This window comes from Marmota monax, unplaced genomic scaffold (genome assembly GCF_021218885.2).
Source record: "Marmota monax isolate L192 unplaced genomic scaffold, Marmota_monax_Labrador192_F-V1.1 WCK01_AAM20220418_F8-fsc00023, whole genome shotgun sequence".
Classification (NCBI taxonomy): domain Eukaryota; kingdom Metazoa; phylum Chordata; class Mammalia; order Rodentia; family Sciuridae; genus Marmota; species Marmota monax.
The window spans coordinates 1,772,285-1,794,463 of NW_026692907.1; the positions used below are offsets into that span (position 1 = coordinate 1,772,285).

General features: G+C 35.5%; 1 protein-coding gene and 1 non-coding gene across 4 annotated transcripts in view; both read left to right on the forward strand.

Annotated features, from left to right (window-relative positions):
• The window catches only part of Zyg11b (zyg-11 family member B, cell cycle regulator), a 71,258-nt gene that overhangs the window by 991 nt on the left and 48,088 nt on the right, over window positions 1–22,179 (forward strand). For 2 of the 3 annotated variants that reach the window (XM_058581464.1, XM_046450876.2), the window contains exon 2: window positions 18,285–18,450. In XM_058581464.1, coding sequence (XP_058437447.1) covers window positions 18,285–18,450 — 166 coding nt within the window. Of the gene's footprint in view, window positions 1–18,284; window positions 18,451–21,293; window positions 21,395–22,179 lie in introns of those variants that run through there. The other variant, XM_058581465.1, reaches the window with a different exon arrangement.
• On the forward strand, window positions 5,579–5,651 carry Trnaa-agc (transfer RNA alanine (anticodon AGC)). The gene has a single exon. It is a non-coding gene; the product is annotated as a tRNA-Ala (tRNA).

Here is a 22,179-nt window from a genome sequence, read left to right on the forward strand (position 1 = left end):
ATATTGTGATCTTATGAGAGATATGGCCTTTTGACAGAAATAGCTAAAAATGTTTTGAAATTTGCTTTTCAGTGTCTTAAGTGGAGGTACAGTTTGTGAAATTTAAAAATATTTGTTTACAGACTTTACTGTTATTACTTAGAGTAAATGAATTTTGGGCTGGGGTTGTAGCTCAGTGCCTAAGCATAAGGTACTGGTTTGATCCTCAGCACCATACAAAAATAGAGATATTGTGTCCATTTAGAATTAAAAAAAGAAAAAAAAATTGTTCTTGTTTGGAAGCAGCTACCAAAGGCATTTGAAGACTGAAAATAAGTGTGGCAATCAGCTTGTGGCAGCCTGATTCCTTCTAAAGGGTTCATTTGTTTTGCCCTTTCTTGGGAGAGCCTTTTATTTACAAATTTTCTTTATGTTTCAAAACAGGTTGAGACTTCAGTTGGCTTTTCATTGAATTGATTACCTGTGGTTTTCTGTACATTTATTGAAAACATTACTACATCACTTTCAAGCTAAATTTTGATCTCTGTGAAGAATAAGACATTCTAGTCAAAACTCAGTCCTGGTAATCATGTTCTCCTTGGTTAGTCAGTTTCTATTTTCTCTTTATCTGAATTTTAGGAAATGGTTTACTATCAAGTCATTTAACCTATAAACATTTCCAAACTCATTGACTGCATTTATAGGTTTTCATTCTCCTGTGTCTGTCTCCATCACACTGTCATTGTGTGCTAGCTTGTTTGTCCTTGTGGAATGTGAATTCTAGCAGCAACTGTGCCTTCCTGTTATTCCCTGTGCCAGGTCAAGTAGATGCTTGATTGATTCACTTTGTGGTCTCATTTTTCAACTTGACATGGATATCTTAAACTGAAAATTGAGGCAACTAGTGGACTCCACAGCAAGAGTGAGTTTTGAGAGGGTTGGGGATGTGGCTCAAGCGGTAGCACGCTTGCCTGGCATGCATGCGGCCCCGGGTTCGATCCTCAGCACCACATATAAACAAAGATGTTGTGTCCGCTGAAAACTAAAAAATAAATATTAAAATTCTCTCTCTCTCTCTCTCTCTCTAAAAAAAAAAAAAAAAGTGAGTTTCGAGAATTTTTTTTTTTAAATTTTAATTTTGAGCCATCCTACCCAAGACAGATTGCTAGATTTTTGAAAGTGTGGGCCTTCCCACTGAGAATGAATGTATAAGTACAGAGGGAGGAATTATGAACTCTTCTTTGGCTATTTAGGACCCCAGAGTGTCATTTGAGCTGGGCCTGAAAGATGAATAGGATTTATTTATTTGTAGATCATTTGGGAGGGGAAAGAAAGCTTCACTGTGAATATGAAGTAGAAAAGCTATAGAATGTATTTCAGGAAGCAGAATTACCTTATATAGAATGAAAGGATGTAAGAGTGAAGATATGTATTAGGAAATGAGGCTAGAAAGATATTGTCTTAGTCTTTTCATGTTGCTTTAACAAAATACCATAAAATGGGTAGCTTGTAAACAACAGAAATTTATTTCTCAGTGTTCTGGGGGCTAGGAAGTCCAAGTTCAAGGCTCTGGCACATTTGGTTTCTGGTGAGGGCTGTCTTCCTGTTTATTTATTTAAAAAATTTTTAGGGGCTGGGATTGTGGCTCATCGGTAGAGTGCTCGTCTATCACGAGTGGGACCTGGGTTCGATTCTCAGCACCATATAAAAATAAAGGCATTGTGTTGTGTCCATCTACACCTAAAAAAAAAAAAAAATTATGAGCTGGCATTGTGGCTCAGTGGTAGAATACTCATCTCGCATGTGCGGGACCTTAGGTTCAATCCTCAGCACCACATAAAAATAAATAAGTGAAATAAAGGTATTGTGTCCAACTGCAACTAAAAAAATTATTAAAATATATATTTTTTTAATTTTATAATTGTAGACGGACAGCATGCCTTTATTTTATTTGTTTATTTTTATGTGGTGCTGTGGATTGAACCCAATGCCTCACACATGAGAGGCAAGCGCTCTGCCATTGAGCTACAGCCCCAGCTCCTGTCTTCCTTGTTTAATAGATGGCATCTTCTACCAGTGTCCTTGCGTGGTAAAAGGAGCAGGACAGTTCTAGGGCTTTTTCTTCTTCTTCTTCTTCTTCTTTTTTTTTTTTTTGTGGTGCTGGTGATTGAACCCAGGGCCTTGAGCATTTGAGGTAAGTACTCTACCAACTGAGCTTTATAAACAGCCTCTTTAGGGCTTCTTTTATAAGGGTACCAGTCACATTTGTGAGGGTTCTGCCTTGATGATTAATCATCTCCCAAAGGCCCTACTTCCAAAGCTATCACTTTGGGGGGTTAGGATTTCAATATATGAATTTAGGGAAGGCAGATATTCAGACCATAGCAGGTATATTAGGCATTATTGTGTTTCAGATTTTTCATCCAACTAATTCGATTTTTCCTTCCTTATTAAAAATGTTCACACAGTAAGAGTGTACTGGAGCGGTTAAGGGAAGGCAAAATATTAGTTTATTGTGATTTCAGAATTATTTGTGGAGGCTACTTTTTTGTTTTTCTTGTACAATATATTTATTAGGCACTCTTAATAAGAGTTGAGTAAATGATTATTACAGGCTTTGCATTTTGGCCGGGCACAGTGTCGGACTCCTGTAATCCCAGCAGCTGGAGAGGCTGAGACAGGAGGATCAAGTTCAAAGTCAGCCTCAGCAATTTAGCAAGGCACTAAGCAACTCAGTGAGACCCTGTCTCTAAATAATATACAGAATGGAGCTGGGGATGTGGCTCAGTGGTTGAGTGCCCATGAGTTCAATCCCCAGTATCGGGAAAAAAAAAAAAAAAAGCTTTGCATTTTATATTTTTCAAATGTTTATTACATTGTGTTTTGAATAGTTGAAATATTCAACTATTAAAATATATATATTTTTAATTTTGTAATTGTAGACGGACAGCATGCCTCTATTTTATTTGTTTATTTTTATGTGGTGCTGCCTCACACATGAGAGGCAAGCAACTCAGTGAGAAATGTCTAAGACTGGGGTTCTTAAACTACCTTAAATCAGAAGGTAAAGCCCCAGCAAGGCTTGCTTCCTCCCGCCTACCTCCAGAATTTGATTCACTGGGTTTGGTTGGAGTAGAACCTGAGAGTTTGAATTTCTGACAAGAATCAGTGTAAAGTATGGTCTTTGAACCATGTTTTTAAGAACCACTGGTTTAGGATACTAGCTCTTGCTAAGAATATCCATTTTTATTATTTTTGAAATTTTATTTTTATTTTTGCCATATTGGGGATTGATCTCAGGGCCTTGTATATGCTAGATAAGCACTGTCCCACTGAACTGTAGTCTTAGTAGATTAATTTTTAAATGTGAAGAGTACTTTTTTAAAATGATAAGAAAGAAATTTTGACATCATGGAATAGGATAGTCAAGGGTAGCTTCAGGCAGGCTCAATCTTTTTTTTTTTAATATTTATTTTTAGTTGTAGATGGACACAATAAATTTATTTTATTTTATTTTTTATGTGGTGCTGAGGATCGAACCCAGGGCCTCGCACGTGCTAGGGGAGCGCTCTACTGCTGAGCCATAACCCCAGCCCCCAGGTAGGCTCAATCTTTAAAGTAGAGAACTGAGATATTAAATTATAAAAGTTGTGTTATGGAAAGAGTAGTTCAGATAAGAAAGAAGAACATGTGCAGATGACCTGTGGTAGTATTTTTTCTAGACTGTGTAACTGACATGTCTTGGAATTCTCAAATCAAGTTGTTCAGGGAAACTATCTGGCCTGCCTACCCCTCAAAAAAAAAAAAAAAAAAAAAAAAAACAAACCCAGGTCACACTCTCTCTATTATGTAACTCTTCTTCATAGAATATATATCAATTGTAATTTTATATTTCTTGCTATGATTATTTGACTAGAGTCTTTCTCCAAATCCAGAGAGTATAAAAATCTTTGATACAAAGATAATTTTTTTGACCAGCTGCTAAGGGCCAGGGGATGTTACAGCACTGTGGTTACAGTGGTTAAAAAAAGACTTGTGGGTGGGGGAGGGGATAGACATAAACAAATCTATTAATATACAGAAAAAATAAACTAGGATAAGATATAAAGTCGGGTGTGTGTGTGTGTGTGTGTGTGTGGCAACTATTTTAGATAGAATGGTTAGGCAGCAACAATAGCAATATTTATTCAACATGATTGTACCGTGTACTGTTTTTTGTACTTTATATGTTTTATTTGTTAATTCTCATGGTAACCTATTAAGTTAGGTACTTGATCAGTGAAGGTAAATACCATGTTTGTTTGGCCCATCATTGCATCTTCAATACCTATATAGTGCCTGGTGCTCATATAAGAGCTCACTAATTATTTGTTATTGTTATTTTTTGTTTTCTCTGTTTTTTTTCCCCCCTACTTCTTTAAATTTTGAGACAGGGTCTCATTAAGTTGCTCAGGCTGGCCTCAAACTTGCTGAGGATAGCCTTGAATTTGGGATCCTCCTGCCTCAGCCTGGCTGGGATTACAGGCTAGAAGGGGACATTTGAACTGCCTCTGTGTGTGTGTGTGTGTGTGTGTGTGTGTGTTACTAGAGATTGAACCTTATGCATAGGAGGCAAGCACTCCACCAACTGAGCTATATTCCTAGCCTATGAACTGCTGGTTTTAATAGTAAATGAAAAGCTTTTTTTTGTATATATGTGTGTGTGTGTAAAGGACTATTATAAACAAGACACTATTTTAGCTAGGTAAAAGTTTGGGAAAGAAAGCTATTACTGGGAAAGGGACAAGCTTGAGCATGGAAACTGAAACAGAAATAGAGTAAATTTATTTTGTTTTAATAGTCTATTTTAATAATTAATAGTTAATATAGTTATTAAAAATAATTATTTTAATAGTCTTTTAATAACTATTTTAATAGTCTATTAAAACAAATAAACTTTGTGAAATACCATATATTCCAGGCATGATGGATTCTAGGAAATATGTAACTCCAGCATTGAGGGTACAGTAGAGATTAGGTGAGCAGGTCAGATTGTGGAGGAACCTTGACTCATAAGCTACAGAGTTTGGGCCATATTGTAAAGATCCTAAGTACCTTAAAAGCTTTTTTTTTGTATATGTGTGGCTGTGTAAAGGACTATTATAAACAAGAAGATATTTGAGCTGAGCATGGTGGCACATGCCTGTAATCCCAGCAACTTGGTGAGGCTCTAAGCATCCTAACGGGACCCTGTCTCAAAATAAATAGTAAATAAAAATAATTTTTAAAAAAGGGGGGCGCTGGGGATGTGGCTCAGTAGTTAAGTGCCACTGGGTTCAGTCCCTGGTATCAAAAAAGGGAAAAAAAGAATTTTAAGAATGATTATTCATAAACATGGTTTGGAATGGGATAGTTATTGTACTACTTTAGATGAAAAATAAATGTGAGTTTTTATCCTCAACTTGTTATAATAGTGGTGATTTAAATTAAACAACTAATAATTAATATATTATTAAAATAGTATTAAATGTTGAGTATTTAATAAAAATTTTAATAAATAATCACATTTAATATAAAAATATTAAAATAGGAAAGAATATAAAAAAATGAAGTCCAGGGCTGGGGTTGTGGCTCAGTGGTAGAGTGCTTGCCTAGCACGCATGAGGCACTGGGTTCGATCCCCAGCAACACATAAATATAAAATAAAGATATTGTGTCCACCTATAACTAAAAAATAAATATTAAAAAAAGAAAAGAAAAATAAAGTCCAAAGATTTGGCACATTACTTTTTGGCTAAGTGAATTTTCTATAGAGACATCACAGTGGAATTGTAGAAAAAGTGCAGAATCATTAATAATGTTGCAATTTTGCTCAGTGATCTTTAGTTTTCATAAATCTTCAGGTTTTCATGAAAATATTATAATAAGTTTACTACATGAAAGTCCTTTCCAAACAGTAGGTTTCCCAAAAGTTATGTATTAGGAAATCAGCAATTCCTAACTTTATTTATCAGTATTATTACTTTTTTTTTTAGGGGTTACTGATATCATCTTTATTATCCTGTAATGATTGAGTATAGATTATATTAAAGATTAATCACCTTGTGAAAAATACACTGACACTCCCCCCCCCCCCCAATCTATGCATATAGAAAGCTGAAGGTCAAGCAAGGGGTAGTAATCTGTTTTAACAGTACTCTCTTATAATGATTGAATTCCAGGAGCACATCTTTGGCACCTTCTCAGTATGCAGTATTTGCCTAAGGCTTCAGAGTACGGAAGTTATTTAGAGACAGGGAATTTGTCCATGAAGAATATATATTCCTTGTTATAAGACAAGGCATACACAGAGAAACCAACAAGAAAAGAATTCCCATTCAACAATGACCTCTCCTGGGGGTTTGTATCAGGGCTTTCAATTACTTTTTTTTCTTATGGTAGTGACATTTTAAACTAAAAAGATGGAGGTTAGTATTAATATCAGTAAATGTATTCTTTAAACTGCCAAAAGAATATGCACATGGAGAATTCATAAATAAATAGAAATCCCTTCCAAGCTCATGCTTTTGAATGATAGATCTGAGACATGTCACTGTAGCGTGAGTCAGTCATTCAAAAGCACCAAAGGGGAAATATCCTACAATAAAAATCTGATTAAATTTTCTTCTTAAAAAGCATTTATACAATTATATATAGAGATTAAATATTAACACTGGTAGTATTCTGTATCTCCCTTGACCCTACTTTCAGGTGTATGGTTTAATTTATTTGCAGACTCAATTTCTGAGTTAAATAATGATTCTACACAGGTAGTTGTTTTCCATAGATAATTCTTATACATGGAAGCAATTATATATGCAGACAGAATCACTTCCTTTTTCACTAAAACTTACAAACAAGACTCAACTACTCCTTTTCTTAGTTACTTTAGCCATTTTCAGAGTAGCTTGGGTTGAATTTTTCTAGAAAAAGTTATAGTTTTTTAAAATCAAATTCTACTCTGTTACTGTTTATCAAACCTTTTTTGGATTCTTGATTTTGAACTGTTAGTGTCTGTCAAATATTGTTACTTTTTATTCCTTTTTATTAAATTTGTTTATTCTAGAAATCATAATTATTCATTTCCAAGAGCATATTTTGTATAGTTTTTATATGATATGAGAAAGGAATTTTTACATATATAAGTAAGTATTTTTTAAAAATTTGTTATGGTGTGGGGATTTAACCCAGGTCCTTGGGTATGCAGAGTACATGCTCTACCACTGAGTTACAACCCCAGCCCTACTTTATTTTTAAATTGTACACATAGTTTATTTATTATATATTAAAACAAATTTCAGCTTTTTCTTGTTTAACAAATGACACATTATCATAAAATACAGCATTATTAGATTTTTAAATGAATATATATTTTAAATATGTTACTACAGTAGACAATAACTGATTATTTATTTATTTTGTGGTACTGAGGATTGAACTGAGGGCTTCACACATGCTAGGCAAGCATTCTCTACTGAGTTATATTTCTAGCCTATTAGAACTGACTTTTTAAAAATTTAAATTTGAGAGTTAAAGGTATACCTCCATGGTTGAGTATGTGTTTACAATGTGCAGCCCTGGATTCAATTCCTAGCCTGCCCATCCCCACAAAATAAACCTCAAAAACAAACAAACAAAAACATAAGTTTATAATTCTTGCATTTTTATAATTGTTCTGTTTTGTTTGTAAATGACCAAAAAAAAAAAAAAAAAAACAAGGAAAATTTGTCTCCCCAATAAAGCTTTTAAAGCTTTTAAAGTATGAATATTTTACTTACCATGAATAAAAATTCAAATTGAACATAATTATTGGCATTCTTCTTACTTATAACAGAAAAAATACTGATATCTTGGTGTTTTACTTAAGAATCCTGATCAGGGATAATAAATATAAATAAATAAATATAAATAAATCCGATAAATATATTTATTTATTCTTTCATTTTCATGTACTTAGTTATTTTTATAGTGATAGAGATCAAATCCAGGACCTTGTGCATGCTAGTAAAAGCTCTATCAGTGAGCTACACACACCCTAGCCTCCTCTTTTTTCTTCTTTTTTTATTGGTACTGGGGATTGAACTCAGGGACACTCAACCACTGAGTCACATTCCAAGCCCTTTTGTATTTTATTTAAAGACAGGGTCTCACTGAGTTGCCTAGGCTGCCCTTGAACCTGTGGTCTTCCTGCTTTAGCCACCTGAGTTGCTGAGATTATAGGCATGTTGCCACTGTGCCTGGCTCAAACTGTTTTTTAAAGAAGGAAATTTTAGATGATTATTTTATCAAATATTCAGAAATAGATTGAAGTAAATATCAATATTGAACCCAGTGATAAGCCTATAAAAACATCTATGAATTGAGACATGCTGGTTAAAACATTGTTCTTTTCATAGGTTTTGAAGTTGCCTCTTAAAAGCACATTTAACTAGGGAGTGGCAGAAATAATAGTCATTATTTGCATAATTTAATGCTAATAATTAAAATTAAAAAACATTACAGGCAAAATTCTTGAATGTTAGACATTTAGAAGAGCTTGAATTCATGCAGTAGCTTTCATTTAGTGACCATATAGCGTATCTAGGGATGTGCTAATTAATCTACAGAGTTCTCTGAGGTTGATGATATTTTTTTCATTGCACACATAAGAAATCAAGGCTTTGAAAAATCGAGTAACCTTCCTATAGTCACAGCTATTCAGTGTCAGAACTTGATTCAAACACTGATTTTTCTACTGAATGCAAAAAGGAATGTGGTGCATGCCTGTAATCCCAGTGCTTCTGGAGGCTGAGCTAGGAGATCTCGAGTTCAAACCCAGCCTCAGCAATTTATTGAGGCCCTAAGCAACTCAGCAAGACCCTGTCTCTAATGAAATATAAAAAAGGGCTGGGGATGTGGCTTGGTGGTTAAATGCCCCTAGGTTCAATCTCTGGTACCAAAAAAAACCCTCTGATTTTTCTGACCCCTAGCCAATGTTATTTCAAATACCATGGACTCCATGAGTTGTAGAAATCTAAACTGAAATGAGGCATTTAAAATATTTTTAGCATTGTTTTATTGTAAAGATAATTCATATTTATTGAAAGAGAATTGGTCAAAAGGGTATACAATTTTATGGTTCTTTTTCCATGCTGTCAATCGCTATTTTTTTTTAACATATATATATTTTTTAGTTGTAGATGGACACAATACCTTTATTTATTTTTATGTGGTGCTGAGGATCGAACCCAGTACCTCACACGTGCAAGGCATGGTTCTACTACTGAGCCACAACCCCAGCCCCCCTCAACTCGCTTTTATAAAGCACTTTTATCTATGTCTTTAGCATTTAAGTATTTCTTTGACAAATTGTATGCTGCTGCTCTACTACTACTGCTACTTTCACACTAATTGTGATGAATACTATCATACTAGAAAATGAAATGAAATTTTCCTATAGTAACTAGGTGAAAATGGAAATATGAATGGAGACATTGCATTTTTCCTATGCAGAGTTTTATGTTCATCTCTGGTCTGAAGCAGAGGACTTCACAAAGAGATCTTTTTGACACTGAAAACTTGGGAGACAGGATTGCAGTTACTTTCAGAATATATTAATTGGGTGTGGGGAAGCAAAAAGTTGGTAGGAATAGTTTCTTCATCTTCTTTATTTATAAAAATGACTATGATTGGGGAAGGTGAGGGTAGTAAAATGCCCCTGCGTTAAATCCCCAGTATGCATTATATACAGAATCACTAGGAGGAAAAAAGAAAAAATTACTCAAGAGGGACTGGGTGTATAGCTCAGTGGTAGAGCACTTGCTTAGCATACAGGAAGCCCTGGTTTCAGTCCCCAGCACCACATAAAACAAAGAAAAAAGGAATGCAAAAAAAATTAAAAGCCATTGTATTCAATTGGAGGACTTGTCAGTCTTAGGAATGTTTCAGTAGAAGATGACAGCTAGAGCCTGTGATTCATATTAACTGAAACTGAGACCACTACATAAAACCAGGATCCTAAAAGACCCATACTTTTGGTGAAAAGGAAGACTAAAAAAGTATCTGCCTGATGGAGTGGGGAGACAAAGAAGTTTGTTTGCCATGAGATGGATTCTGGATGGGAAAAAAGTTTTTTGTGGGGGGTGGTACCAGGGATTGAACTCAGGGGCACTCAGCCACTGAATCATATCCCCAGCCCTATTTTGAATTTTATTAAAGAACAGGGTCTCAATTAGTTGCTTAACACCTCCCTGTCAGCATTGCATAGGCTGGCTTTGAACTCTCCAGCCTCCCGTCTCAGCCTTGGAGCCTCTAGGATTACAGGGGTGCACCACCACGCCCAGCTTTGGATGGGAAATTTTATTAAAGTAAGCTTTAGGCAGTATCATTTCCTATCCTGTACAGATGCATAATTGAATCTTACTGCATATAGTTTTTTATTACTGCATATAGTTTTTGTTTCATTTTGTAGTATTGAAGATTAAACCCAGGGCTCTCACCACTGAACTGAACTACATCTTAAGCCTCCCCCTATCCCCACCCCCGTTTTTTAAAAAAAATTTGAGGCAGGGTTTTTCTAAGTTGCCCAGGTTGGCCTTGAACTTGTATTCTTCCTTCCTTAGCCTTCTGAGTCACTAGAATTACAGGTGTAGGCCATCACACTATTATTAAATCTATGTTCTGAAAAATTGTGCCAGTTTACACTTTGACCAGCAATATTTGAGAGCACTAATCTGGGTAAACTTTATTTGAATAGTTTCACAATAAAACCAGGGTTACATCATGTTCTAGAAAACACCATGTTAACCAAAAAATAAAATAAAATAAAATAAAAAAATGGACTGCATTGTTCTCTCATGCTGGAATCGTCGTTTCTGTTGCCATAGGATATCTTTTCAACTATTGCTCAGGGACCTTCTCACTCTTCATCTTATACTTAAGGTATTTATTAGTAGAGCTTAATTGCTTTTTTTATTCACCCCAGGAATTTATCTTTTCATAGGACTGAGCTGTACCATTTCTTTACTTACCAATTTTGTCATTGAGATCATGGAAGTACTAATTGTTATTTTTTATTTGAAACAGTTTTAGATTACGAAAAGTTGCAAAAGTAATGAAAATAATTCTCATCTAGCATCGACCCAGATTCACCAAATGCTAACATTTTACTACATATGCTGTAACATGGCCTATTTCTTTTTGCACACATGCATTTATTGTTTTCCCTGGGTAAGTACTATTTTAAATCTTAGATATAGTTTTTTTTTCCTCAACTTCTTCTATCCTTTTCCTTCTTTAGTTGAGAGAACCTTATAGGTAAGAAAATGGATATTGCTATTTGGAATTAAAGACCTTGGATCAAGGCATAATTCTGTCACATTCCAGGTAGATAAGCTTGGGTACATTATTCGTTATCTTCACATACAAAATGATGTCTGATTCTTGTGCATTGGGGCACACCTGTGATCCCAGTGAATTGGGAGGCTGAGATTGAAAGCTTGAGGCCAGCTTCAACAATTTAATGACATCCTAAGCAAATTAGTGAGAGCCTTTCTCAAAAAATAAACAGTCTGAGAATGTAGCTCAGTGGTAAAGTATCCCTGGGTTCAATTCCCAGAACCAAAAAAAAAAAGGTGTCTTGTTGGACATGGTGTTGCACACCTATAATACTAGCTACTTCGGAGGCTGAGGCAGAAAGATTGCAAGTTTGAGGCCAGCTTGGACAGTTTAGCAAAGCTTAGTCTTTAAAAAAAAAAAAAAAAAAGGTGTGGGAGGGCTGAGGATGTTGCTAAACTGTTGCTCAGTGGTCCATGTACATGTTCTGTGGGTAAGATTTCATTTCTCTTGGGTTTATGCCTAGAAGTAGAATTACTGGGTCATATGGTAACTCTGTGCTTAACTTTTATTTTATTTATTTATTTTAAAAAATATTTTTTTGGATGTTGATGAACCTTTATTTTGTTCATTTATTTACATGCGGTGTTGGGAATTGAACCCAGTGCCTCACACATGCTAGGCAAGTACTCTACCATTGAGCCCCAGCCCCAGCCCTTATTTTATGTTTTAAATTTTTTTTAGTAGTTGATGGACCTTTATTTAATTAATTTATTTATATGCGATGCTGAGAATCAAACCCAGTGCCTCACACATGCTAGGCAAGCTCTCTACCACTGAGCTACAACCCCATACCTATGCTTGTTTCTGAGAACTGGACAGATAGTTACAACATTTTATATTTTCAACATCCTTGTATGAGGGTTTCAGTTTCTCCATATTCCTGGTCAACACTGATTATTGACCATATTTTTTTTTTTTTTTTTTTTTTTTTTTTAAAGAGAGAGAGAGGTAGAGAGAGAGAGAGAGAATTTTAACATTTATTTATTTTTTCTTAGTTATCGGCGGGCACAACATCTTTGTTTGTATGTGGTGCTGAGGATCGAACCCGGGCCGCACGCAAACCAGGCGAGCGCGCTACCGCTTGAGCCACATCCCCAGCCCTGACCATATTTTTATTATAGCCATTCTAGTGGGTATGAAGTAATATTTCATGTGAAGAGATTTGATTTTCATTTTCCTGATGACTAATGATATTAAGCATCTTTCATTGATCATCTGTAATATTTATTTATTTATTTTTGTGAGGCTGGTTCTCCTAAATTGCTTAGGTCCTTGCTAAGTTGCTGAGGCTGCCATTCTCCTGCCTCATCCGCCCCAGTTGCTGGCATTACAGGTGTGCACCACTATATGGTGGTCATTTGTAATTCTTTGGAGTAGTGTCTATTTAGAACTTTGCCTATTAGGTTGTCTTTAGATTACTGAGTTATAAGAGTTGTGGCACTTGCCTAGTACATGGGAGGCACTGAGTTTGATCCCCAGCACCACATAAGAAAACTAAATAAAAACAAAATAAAGGTATTGTGAACATCTGCAGCTAAAATGTTAAAAAAAAAGTTCTTTGTGTAATTTGGATAGAAATCTCGTATTAGATAATGATTTATTACTATTTTCTTCCATTCTGTGGGTTGTCTTTTTCACTCCCCTGCCCCCCTCCAAGTGCTGGGGATTGAACCTAGGCCTTGCACATGCTAGGCAAGCATTCTACCACCAAGCTACATACCCAGCCCTCCTTTTACTTTCTTTATGATGTTCCTTAAAGCACAGAAATTTTTAATTTTGATAAAGTTCAATGTATCTATTTTTTCCTTTGGTTGTATTTGCATTTGGTATTATAAAATAAACCTTTTACTATACTAAAGTCAGGAAGTTTTATACTTACTTTTTTTTTAAAGAGTTTAATAGTTTTAGCTCTTTAGGTGTTTGATCTATTATGAGGTAATTTTTGTATATGGTGTGATATGGGGACTCCATTTTCATTATTTTGCATGGATGTCCAGTTGTCCCAGGGACCATTTATTTAAAGGCCTATTATTTAGTTCACTGGAATGGCTAGGTACCTTGTTGATAATCATTTGACCCTAACTGTAGGAGTTTCTGGACTTTAAATTCTACTCCATTGATCTTTGTGTCTGTCCTTATGCTAGTGCCAAACTGTTTGGTCAATGTAGTTTTTTGAGTTTTTTTTTTTTTTTTGGGGGGGGTTAATGTAGTTTTGTAGTAAGTTTTGAGAATGCCAAGTGCCAGGCCTCCAACTTTGTTCTTCCTTTCCCAGATCATTTTGGCTATTCTAGATCTCTTGCATTTCTGCATGCCTAAAGCATTTTAGTATCAATTTGTCAATTTCTGCAAAAATGGCGGGGGGGGGGTTGTGATAGGAATTGTATTGAATGCCAGATCAGTTTATCAGTATTAAGTCTTCTTTCTATAAATCTGGAATGCTTTTCATTTTTTAGGCCTTTAATTTCTTAATTGTCGCAGTCTGGCTGGGCACAATCAGGAGCCACTTGTCAAAAGAAACTAACTTTATTTTTAGAACCACACACGCCAAACAAAACAGCCTCTCAGGAAAAACCCTCAGAGCCTCAACTGCCACCACCGGCTTTCCACAAGCCTCTCTCTCCCACACAAGCTTCTCTCCACCTCCCACAATCCTCCTGCTCTTGAGGCCGATTGGCTGGGTCACGTGGGCGGAGCCAAAAAAGTCCCCCAATGAGCAGCTCCGTGGTCTGAAAGGGCAGGGAAACAGCCCAATGAGCATCACCGCAGAGGAGCCAATCAGCTAGATGTTGCTGGGGCCGAGGAGCCAATCAGCTAGATGTTGCTGGGGCCGCTGTGAGCCACTCATCAGCCGGCAGCTAGAAGTTTGCTGGCAGCTGGAAGTTTGCTGGGGCCCCTTCGGCTGTGGCTCTCAACACTTAATTTTTCACTTTTATTAAAATTTATTCCTAAATATTTTATTGTTTGGTACAATTGTAAATGGAATTATTTCCTTAATTTCATTATAAGATTGTTTATTGTAAATTTGTAAATATATAGTAATGCAAAAATAGAGGGTTCTTTTGTTGTTGTTTTTAAATCTTGTAACCTGTGATGTTGTGAACTTTTTTTTTCCTGGTAGCTTTTTAAAAATTTATTAGGTGGTTATGGTTGTAACTCAGTGGTAGAGCACTTGCCTAGCATGTGTGAGGCACTGGGTTCAATCCTCAACACTACATTAAATAAATAAATAAATAAAGTTGCACAATAAACAAACAAATACATAAATAAATAAAGTTGTGAAAAATATTTATTAAAAAGGGTCCATGGTGTGGATGAACCACGTTTTATTTCTAATTTGTTACACATGACAGCAGAATGCATTTCAATTCATAGTACACATATGGAGCATAATTTTTCATATCTTTGGTTGTACACGAAGTACAATCACACCATTCGTGTCTTTATAGATGTACCTAGGATAATGATGTCCATTTCATTCCACCATCTTTTCTACCCCCATTCCCCCCTCCCTTTTCCTTTCTCCCCTTTGCTCTATTCAAAGTTCCTCCATTCCTCCCATGCTCTTTCCCTACCCCATTATGGATCAGCATCCATATATCAGAGAAAACATTTCGTCTTTGTTTTTTTTTTGGGATTGGCTTACTTCATTTAGCATGATACTCTTCAAATCCATTCACTTACCTGCAAATGCCATGATTTTATTCTCTTTTAATGCTGAGTAATGTTCCATTGTATATATATACCACATTTTCTTTATTCATCTACTGAAGGGCATCTATGTTGGTTCCACAATTCAGCTATTGTGATTTGTGCTGCTATAAATATTGATGTGGCTATGCTGCTTTTAAGTCCTTTGGGTGTAATCTGAGGAGTGGGATAGCTGGGTCCAATGGTGGTTCCATTCCCAGTTTTCCAAGCAATCTCCATATAGCTTTCCAAATTGGTTGTACCAATTTGCAGTCCCACTGGCAATGTATGAGTATGTGTGCCTTCCCCCCGCCCCCACATCCTTGCCAGTACCTATTATATTGTTTGTATTCTTAATAACTGCCTTTCTGACTGGAATGAGATGAAATCTTAGAGTAGTTTTGATTCGCATTTCTCTGATTGCCAGAGATGTTGAACATTTTTTTCATATATTTGTGGATTAATTGTATATCTTCTTCTGAGAAGTGTATGTTCAGTTCATTGGCCCATTTATTGATTGGGTTATTTGTTTTTGTGGTGATAAGTTTTTTGAGTTCTTTATATATCCTGGAGATTAGTGCTGTATCTGATGTGTGTCTGGTAAGAATTTGCTCCCATTCTGTAGGCTCTCTCTTTACCTCACTGATTATTTCTTTTGCTAAGAAGAAACTTTTCAGTTTGAATCCATCCCATTTATTGATTCTTGGTTTTATTTCTCGCATTATAGGAGTCTTATTAAGGAAGTTGGGACCTAATCTGACATGATGAAGATTTGGGCTTACTTTTTCTTGTATTAAGCACAGGGTCTCTGGTCTAATTCCTAGGTCCTTGGTCCACTTGGAGCTGAGTTTGTTTCATGAGAGATAGGGGCTTAATTTCATTTTCCTGCATATGGATTTCCAGTTTTCCCAGCACTATTTGTTGAAGAGGCTATCTTTTCTCCAATATATGTTTTTAGTGCATTTGTCTAGTATGAAAATAACTGTATTTATGTGAGTTTGTCTCTGTGTCCTCTTTTCTGTATCATTGGTCTACAAGTCTTTTTTGGTGTCAATACCATGCTGTTTTTGTTACTGTTACTCTGTAATATAGTTTAAGGTCTGGTATAGGGATGCCACCTGCTTCACTCTTCTTGCTAAGGAAGAGTTAAAAAAAAAAAAAAAAAAAAATATATATATATATATATATATATATATATATATATATATATATATATATATATATAAATAAAAGGGTCCATGATGTAATTGAAACATGTTTTTAAAAAAATTCTTTGGGATTTTCTGTATCTGGATGGTGTCAACTGCAAATAAAGATAGCTTTCCTTTTTCCTTTTTAATTTATATGCTTTTTATTTATTTTTCATGCCTAATTTCTTTGGTTAGAACCTTCAGTAAAACGTTTAATAGAAGTAGTAAAAATAGACATCCTCATCCTCTTCCTGATTTGGGGTGAAAACATTAAGATTTTCATAATTATGATTGTTAACTGGATTTTTTGTTTTGTTTAGTTTTTGTTTGTTTTTGGTACTGGGCCTGCATGCTTTACCACTGAGCTGCATTCCCAGTCCTTTTTTATTTTGAGACAGGATCTTGCTAAGTTATTGTGGGATCTCACTAAACTGCTGAGGCAGGCCTTAAACCTGTGATCCTAGAGCTTCAATCTCCTGGAGTTGCTAAGATTACAGGAGTGCATCACTATACCCAGCTTTACTGTGTTTTTTTTTTTTTTTTTTTTGGTAGATGTTCTTCATTTGGTTGAGGAAGTTTAGTAGGCTATTTTTTATACCTTACCTCGTATTTTTCTATGTGATTTATACAGTATATCTTTGAAATACAATTTTTAATGGCTATACACTATTCAGCCATTAAAATGTCACATGTGTAGTATAGAGAGATTAAGAGTTATACTCGTGGCAGGCGGGGTGGTACATATCTGTAATCCCAGCAGCTTGAGAGGCTGAGACAGAAGTATCATAAGTTCAAAGCCAATCTCAGCAACTTGGCAAGACCCTGTCTCAAAATAAACATAACAAGGATTAGGGATATGACTCAGTGGTTAAGCAGCTCTGGGTTCAATCAGTACCAAATCAACTTCTTTGTGAAGCCATATTTTGCCATTTACTATTGTGTGTAATGCTGAGAAAGATGTTGTTTATGAACATGTTTTTAGTCATATAAACAAGAAGAGAATACTTGACTACTTTGCAAAAGAAGGGTGAGGAACAAATGAAATAGTATGTATCTTATAAAATGCTTAGCACAATCATACAGAAAGTACCTACTAGATGGTTAAATGTAATTATATTTTAACCATATTTTATTGCTGGGAACATTTAGAGTGTTTATTTCTGCAGTTAAAGCCCTTACATTTGGGCTGAGGGTATAGTGCAGTGATAGAGCACTTGCCTAGCAAGTATGAGGCCCTAAGTTTAATCCTACAAAAAATCCCTTTCAGTTAAGTTTTGGCTGCTTTATTCCTTACACTGGAATAACTGGGTTAAATTTTTCCTTTTTTGAAAATATTACTTTGAGAATATACTCTTTTGTCCAAATGAATTTGTCATATTTGAACCATCAGGTTAGAATGGAAATTTTGTGGGAGATTATGTTGAAAAGTAAATTAGGGATAGATTTTGGAAGAACTCAAGATATCAATCTAACAATGTTAGGTTTTTTGTCTTTAGGCCTGTGAGAGTCCATTGAAGATTGAGTAGGGAAATCATGAGTGATAGTTTAGGAAAATTAATCTACTATGCCTCTGAGGTCTTGACTGATCACCCCTGAATGCTTAGAACCCTTCAACAATTTATACATAGTACCTAATGTGTCCACTGTTGTAGTACTGGAGACTGTGTATACATGTTTGTTTCAGTGTTTCTCTTTTAAATTCTGAGAACATAGGTCACATATTGTGTTCTGAACCCAGGAGTGCTTAACCACTGTGCCACATTGCCAGCCCTTTTTATTTTTTATTTTGCGACAGTGACTCACTAATTTGCTGAGCCTGGCTTTGAACTTGAGATATTCTTGCCTCAGTCTCCCAAGTGATTTGAGATTATAGGTGTGCTGCCATTGCTTCCAGACACACATTGTATTCTTACTGCCTAACAAAGTATCTACTGCCTATGGCTTGTTGAATGAGTAAATCAATCTTTTGTTCTGGACTTTTCTGGAAACTAACTTGTTCCCTTTTGTGTTCCATGTTTCTTCCTGGACTCCAAGGAGGAGGCATCTCCCTATTCCTTACTTGATATCTGCTTGAGTTTCCTGACCACACACCTTGAGAAATTCTGTTCAGCAAGACAAGATGGAACATTATGTCTGCAGGAACCTGGAGTATTTCCACAGGAGGTGGCTGATCGACTGCTTCAGACCATGGCATTTCATGGTAAAAAACAAAAACAAAAACAGAAAACAAAAATTATGTGCTAATAATTGGAATTGGATTTTGAAGTATTATTGTTGACATTAAATTATTTTCTTAGAAATAACACTCCAGATAAGCCCAGTTCTAGAAAAAGGAATTCATTTATTTTTACTTGTCTTGACTCTTAACTGTGTAATTTATTTAGTATTATTTTTTCGTTGTAGATGGACACAATACCTTTATTTTGTTTATTGTTTTTATATGGTGCTGAGGATTGAATCCAGTACCTCACACATGCGAGGCAAGCTCACTACCACTGAGCCACCTTAACTGGAATTTAGGAAAAGTATTTTTCTTTTCTAATTTTGGCAAGTAGCTTTTTTTGTTTTGGTTTGCTTTTCTTTGAGAAACCATTCTTAGGTCAGAAATAACTTCTCTAAGTCTACAATGTTCATTTATAAGTCTAAGGAATAAAATACCTTACACACACACACACACACACACACACACACACATACACACACGGTATATAAATATATATAAATTTTTAAAAAATATTTATTTTTTACTTGTAGGTGGACACAATACCTTTGATTTATTTTTATGTGGTGCTGAGGATCAAACCCAGTGCTTCATGCATTATAGGCAAAGACTCTACCTTTGAGCCCTAACCTCAGCCTTATATAAATATTTTTTTATTGTAGATGGACCTTTATTTTATATATTTATATGTGGTGCTGAGGATGGAACCCAGAGCCTCACACATGCTAGCACTGTACCACTGAGCCACTGTACCCCAGCCCCAATACCTTATATCTGAATTTGACAGTGAGAGAGTCATACAGTATTATGAAAAAATGATTTCTGTTTCTGACTTTTAAAATGGAAAGTTGACCAGGCACAGTGGCATAGGCCTGTAATCCCAGTGAGTGAAGAAGCTGAAGCAGAAAGATCACAAATTAATGTCATTTAAAGAGACCCTGACTTAAAAAAAAAAGCCAAGGGCTGGGGCTGTAGCTCAATGGTAGAGCACTTGCATAGCACATGTGAGGCACTGGGTTCAATCCTCAGTACCACATAAAAATAAATAAATAAAAGATATTGTGCCCATCTACACAACAACAACAGAAGCCAATCCAAAAACCTAAAGGCCGAATGTTTTCTCTGATTAGTGGATTGTGATCTATGATGGGGGCGGGGGCAGAGGCATGGGAAGAATGCAGGAACTTTGGATGGGGCAAAGGGTAGGGTAGGGTGGGGTTAGGAGGATAGGAATGATGATGGAATGAGATGGACATCATTACCCTAGCTACATGTATGATTGCCCAAATGGTGTGTCTCTACACTGTGAACAACCAGAGAATTGTAATGTTGTACTTCACTTGTGTACGATGAATTAAAATACATTCTGTTGTCATATACAATTAAATAGAAAAAATAAAAAAAATAGATTGGGGATGTAGATGTAGCTCTGTAGTACCCACCTCCAAAAAAGTTCTGAATTATTTAACATCTTTGTAAAAATCATATCCATCTTGAATTGATTTATTGTGGATGCAATTGAATATGCAAATAAAACTCCATCTTGCTAGTTCATGTCAGAACTTTAAAAAGTTGTTTCATAAATTTTCTTGTGTTTGAAATTTTTCATAAAATACAAAAAAACAATCATACTATGAAAACTGGTAATACCACTGGGCCTTGATGGAGCATTCCTGTAAATCCCTGCCACTTAGAAGGTTGAGACAGGAGGATCACAAGTTCATGGTCAGCTTGGGTAACCAGATTCTGTCTCAAAGTAAAATAAAATTTAGAAAAGGAGTGGAGATGTAGCTCAGTGACAGAGTGCTTGCCTAGCATGTGTGAGGTCCTGGGTTCAATTCCCAGTACTGAAACTACTACTTTTTTTTTTTCCTTTTCTTTCTTTCTTTTTTTTTTTTTTTAATTTTTGGAAATACCATGCATTTTCTAATAGCATTTTGATTTTAGAAAGTACTTAACATGTACTCTTAACATTTTTTTAAATTTATTTGCTGGGCACAGCGGCGCACACCTGTAATCCCAGCAACTCAGGAGATTTACAAGCAAGAGATTTACAAGATTGAGGCCAGCCTAAGCAATTTAGCAAAATCCTTTCTCAAAGTTAAAATAAAAAAGGTTGGGGATGTATCTCAGTGGTAGGGCATCTCTGAGTTTAATCCCCAGTAACAAAGAAAAGCAAAATAAAACAAAAAAATTATTTACCCATTTAATGGATTGATTATACTGATAGCAGTCTTCATTAAAATAATTATGATACTAAGGGATTTTATATATTAGGATCTATGATTCTGTTGTCATAGTCTTTACTCATTGTATCAGTACCCCTCTTCCCTCCCTCTGATCATCTTGCTCTGCTCTATTGGACTCTTTCTATTATTATTATTATTATTATTGTCATTATTATTAGTTTAATGAGTACATTATAAATATATGCATGTATATATGTGTATAGATTTATTGTGGTATATTCATATGTGGACATAGCATACATGGATGTAGCACTTGGTAAATTTTGTTCATGCCCGCCCTTCTACCCTCCTTCTCAAATTTTTTTCGTATACTCTGTTGAACTCCTGAAGCATATTCATTTTTTTTTTTTTTTAGTCATTGATGGACCTTTATTTTTGTTTATTTATTTGTTTATATGTGGTGCTGAGAATTGAACCCAGAGCCTCACATATACTAGGCAAGAGCTCTACCCCTGGGCTCTACCCCAACCCCTTGATTCTTTTTTTTTTTTTTTTTTTTGAGTACTGGGGATTGAACCTAGGGACCCCCAACCACTGAGCCACATCCCCAGCCCTATCTTATATTTTATTTAGGGACCAGGTCTCACTGAATCGCTTAGCACCTTGCTATTGCTGAGGCTGGCTTTGAACCCACGATCCTCCTGTCTCAGCCTCCTGAGCTGCTGGAATTACAGGTGTGTGCCACCACGTTCAGCATTGATTGTTAAATACATAAAATCTAATCTTGATTCTCTGACAGTAGCAAATTAAGAACTGCAAATCTGAAGGAGAAAGGCTGCCAACTAGTAACATAAGTGATTAGTATGACAGCAAAGTATCATTTAGCAATAATTTTTGGTCATAGGAAAAGCTAGATGAGTCTTTATTTTGCTGATGTTTGAAAGAAGGCAAAGATAGACTGGGTGAGATGGCACATGCCTATAATCCCAGTGATTTGGGAGGCTGAAGTAGGAGGATTGCAAGTTTGAGGGTTCAATCCCCTGCACCACCAAACAACAAAAACAGAAAAACCCACAAAGATATTTAGGAAAATTTCCTTCAAATATAATTAATGGCATTTATGTAGTGTTTTAAGTTTTAGAATTTTTTTTATGTACACTGTATTATTTAATTTTCATAGCAATCCCTGTGAGGGAAATATAATTATTCATATTTTGTGAATAAGGAATTGTTCAGTGTCAAATATCAAATAGATATTGGAACTAACTGATTTGAGGTTCAAACCCAGGCTACTTATTTATCTTGTCCAGCTGCTCATTTACCCCATCTCTTAGACTACCTTTTATTGTCATGACTGTTACTTATTTCACAGTAGATACTGTTTAGTTTACGTGATGTTGTTGAGATATGGCTCCAAAGTATCTATTGATTGGTAGGCAGGTAAATCTCTAAGGGACCTCAAGAAATTTCTGTGTCTACTTGATTGGCATTCATCTGACAGTGAGGGTCTATAACTCCT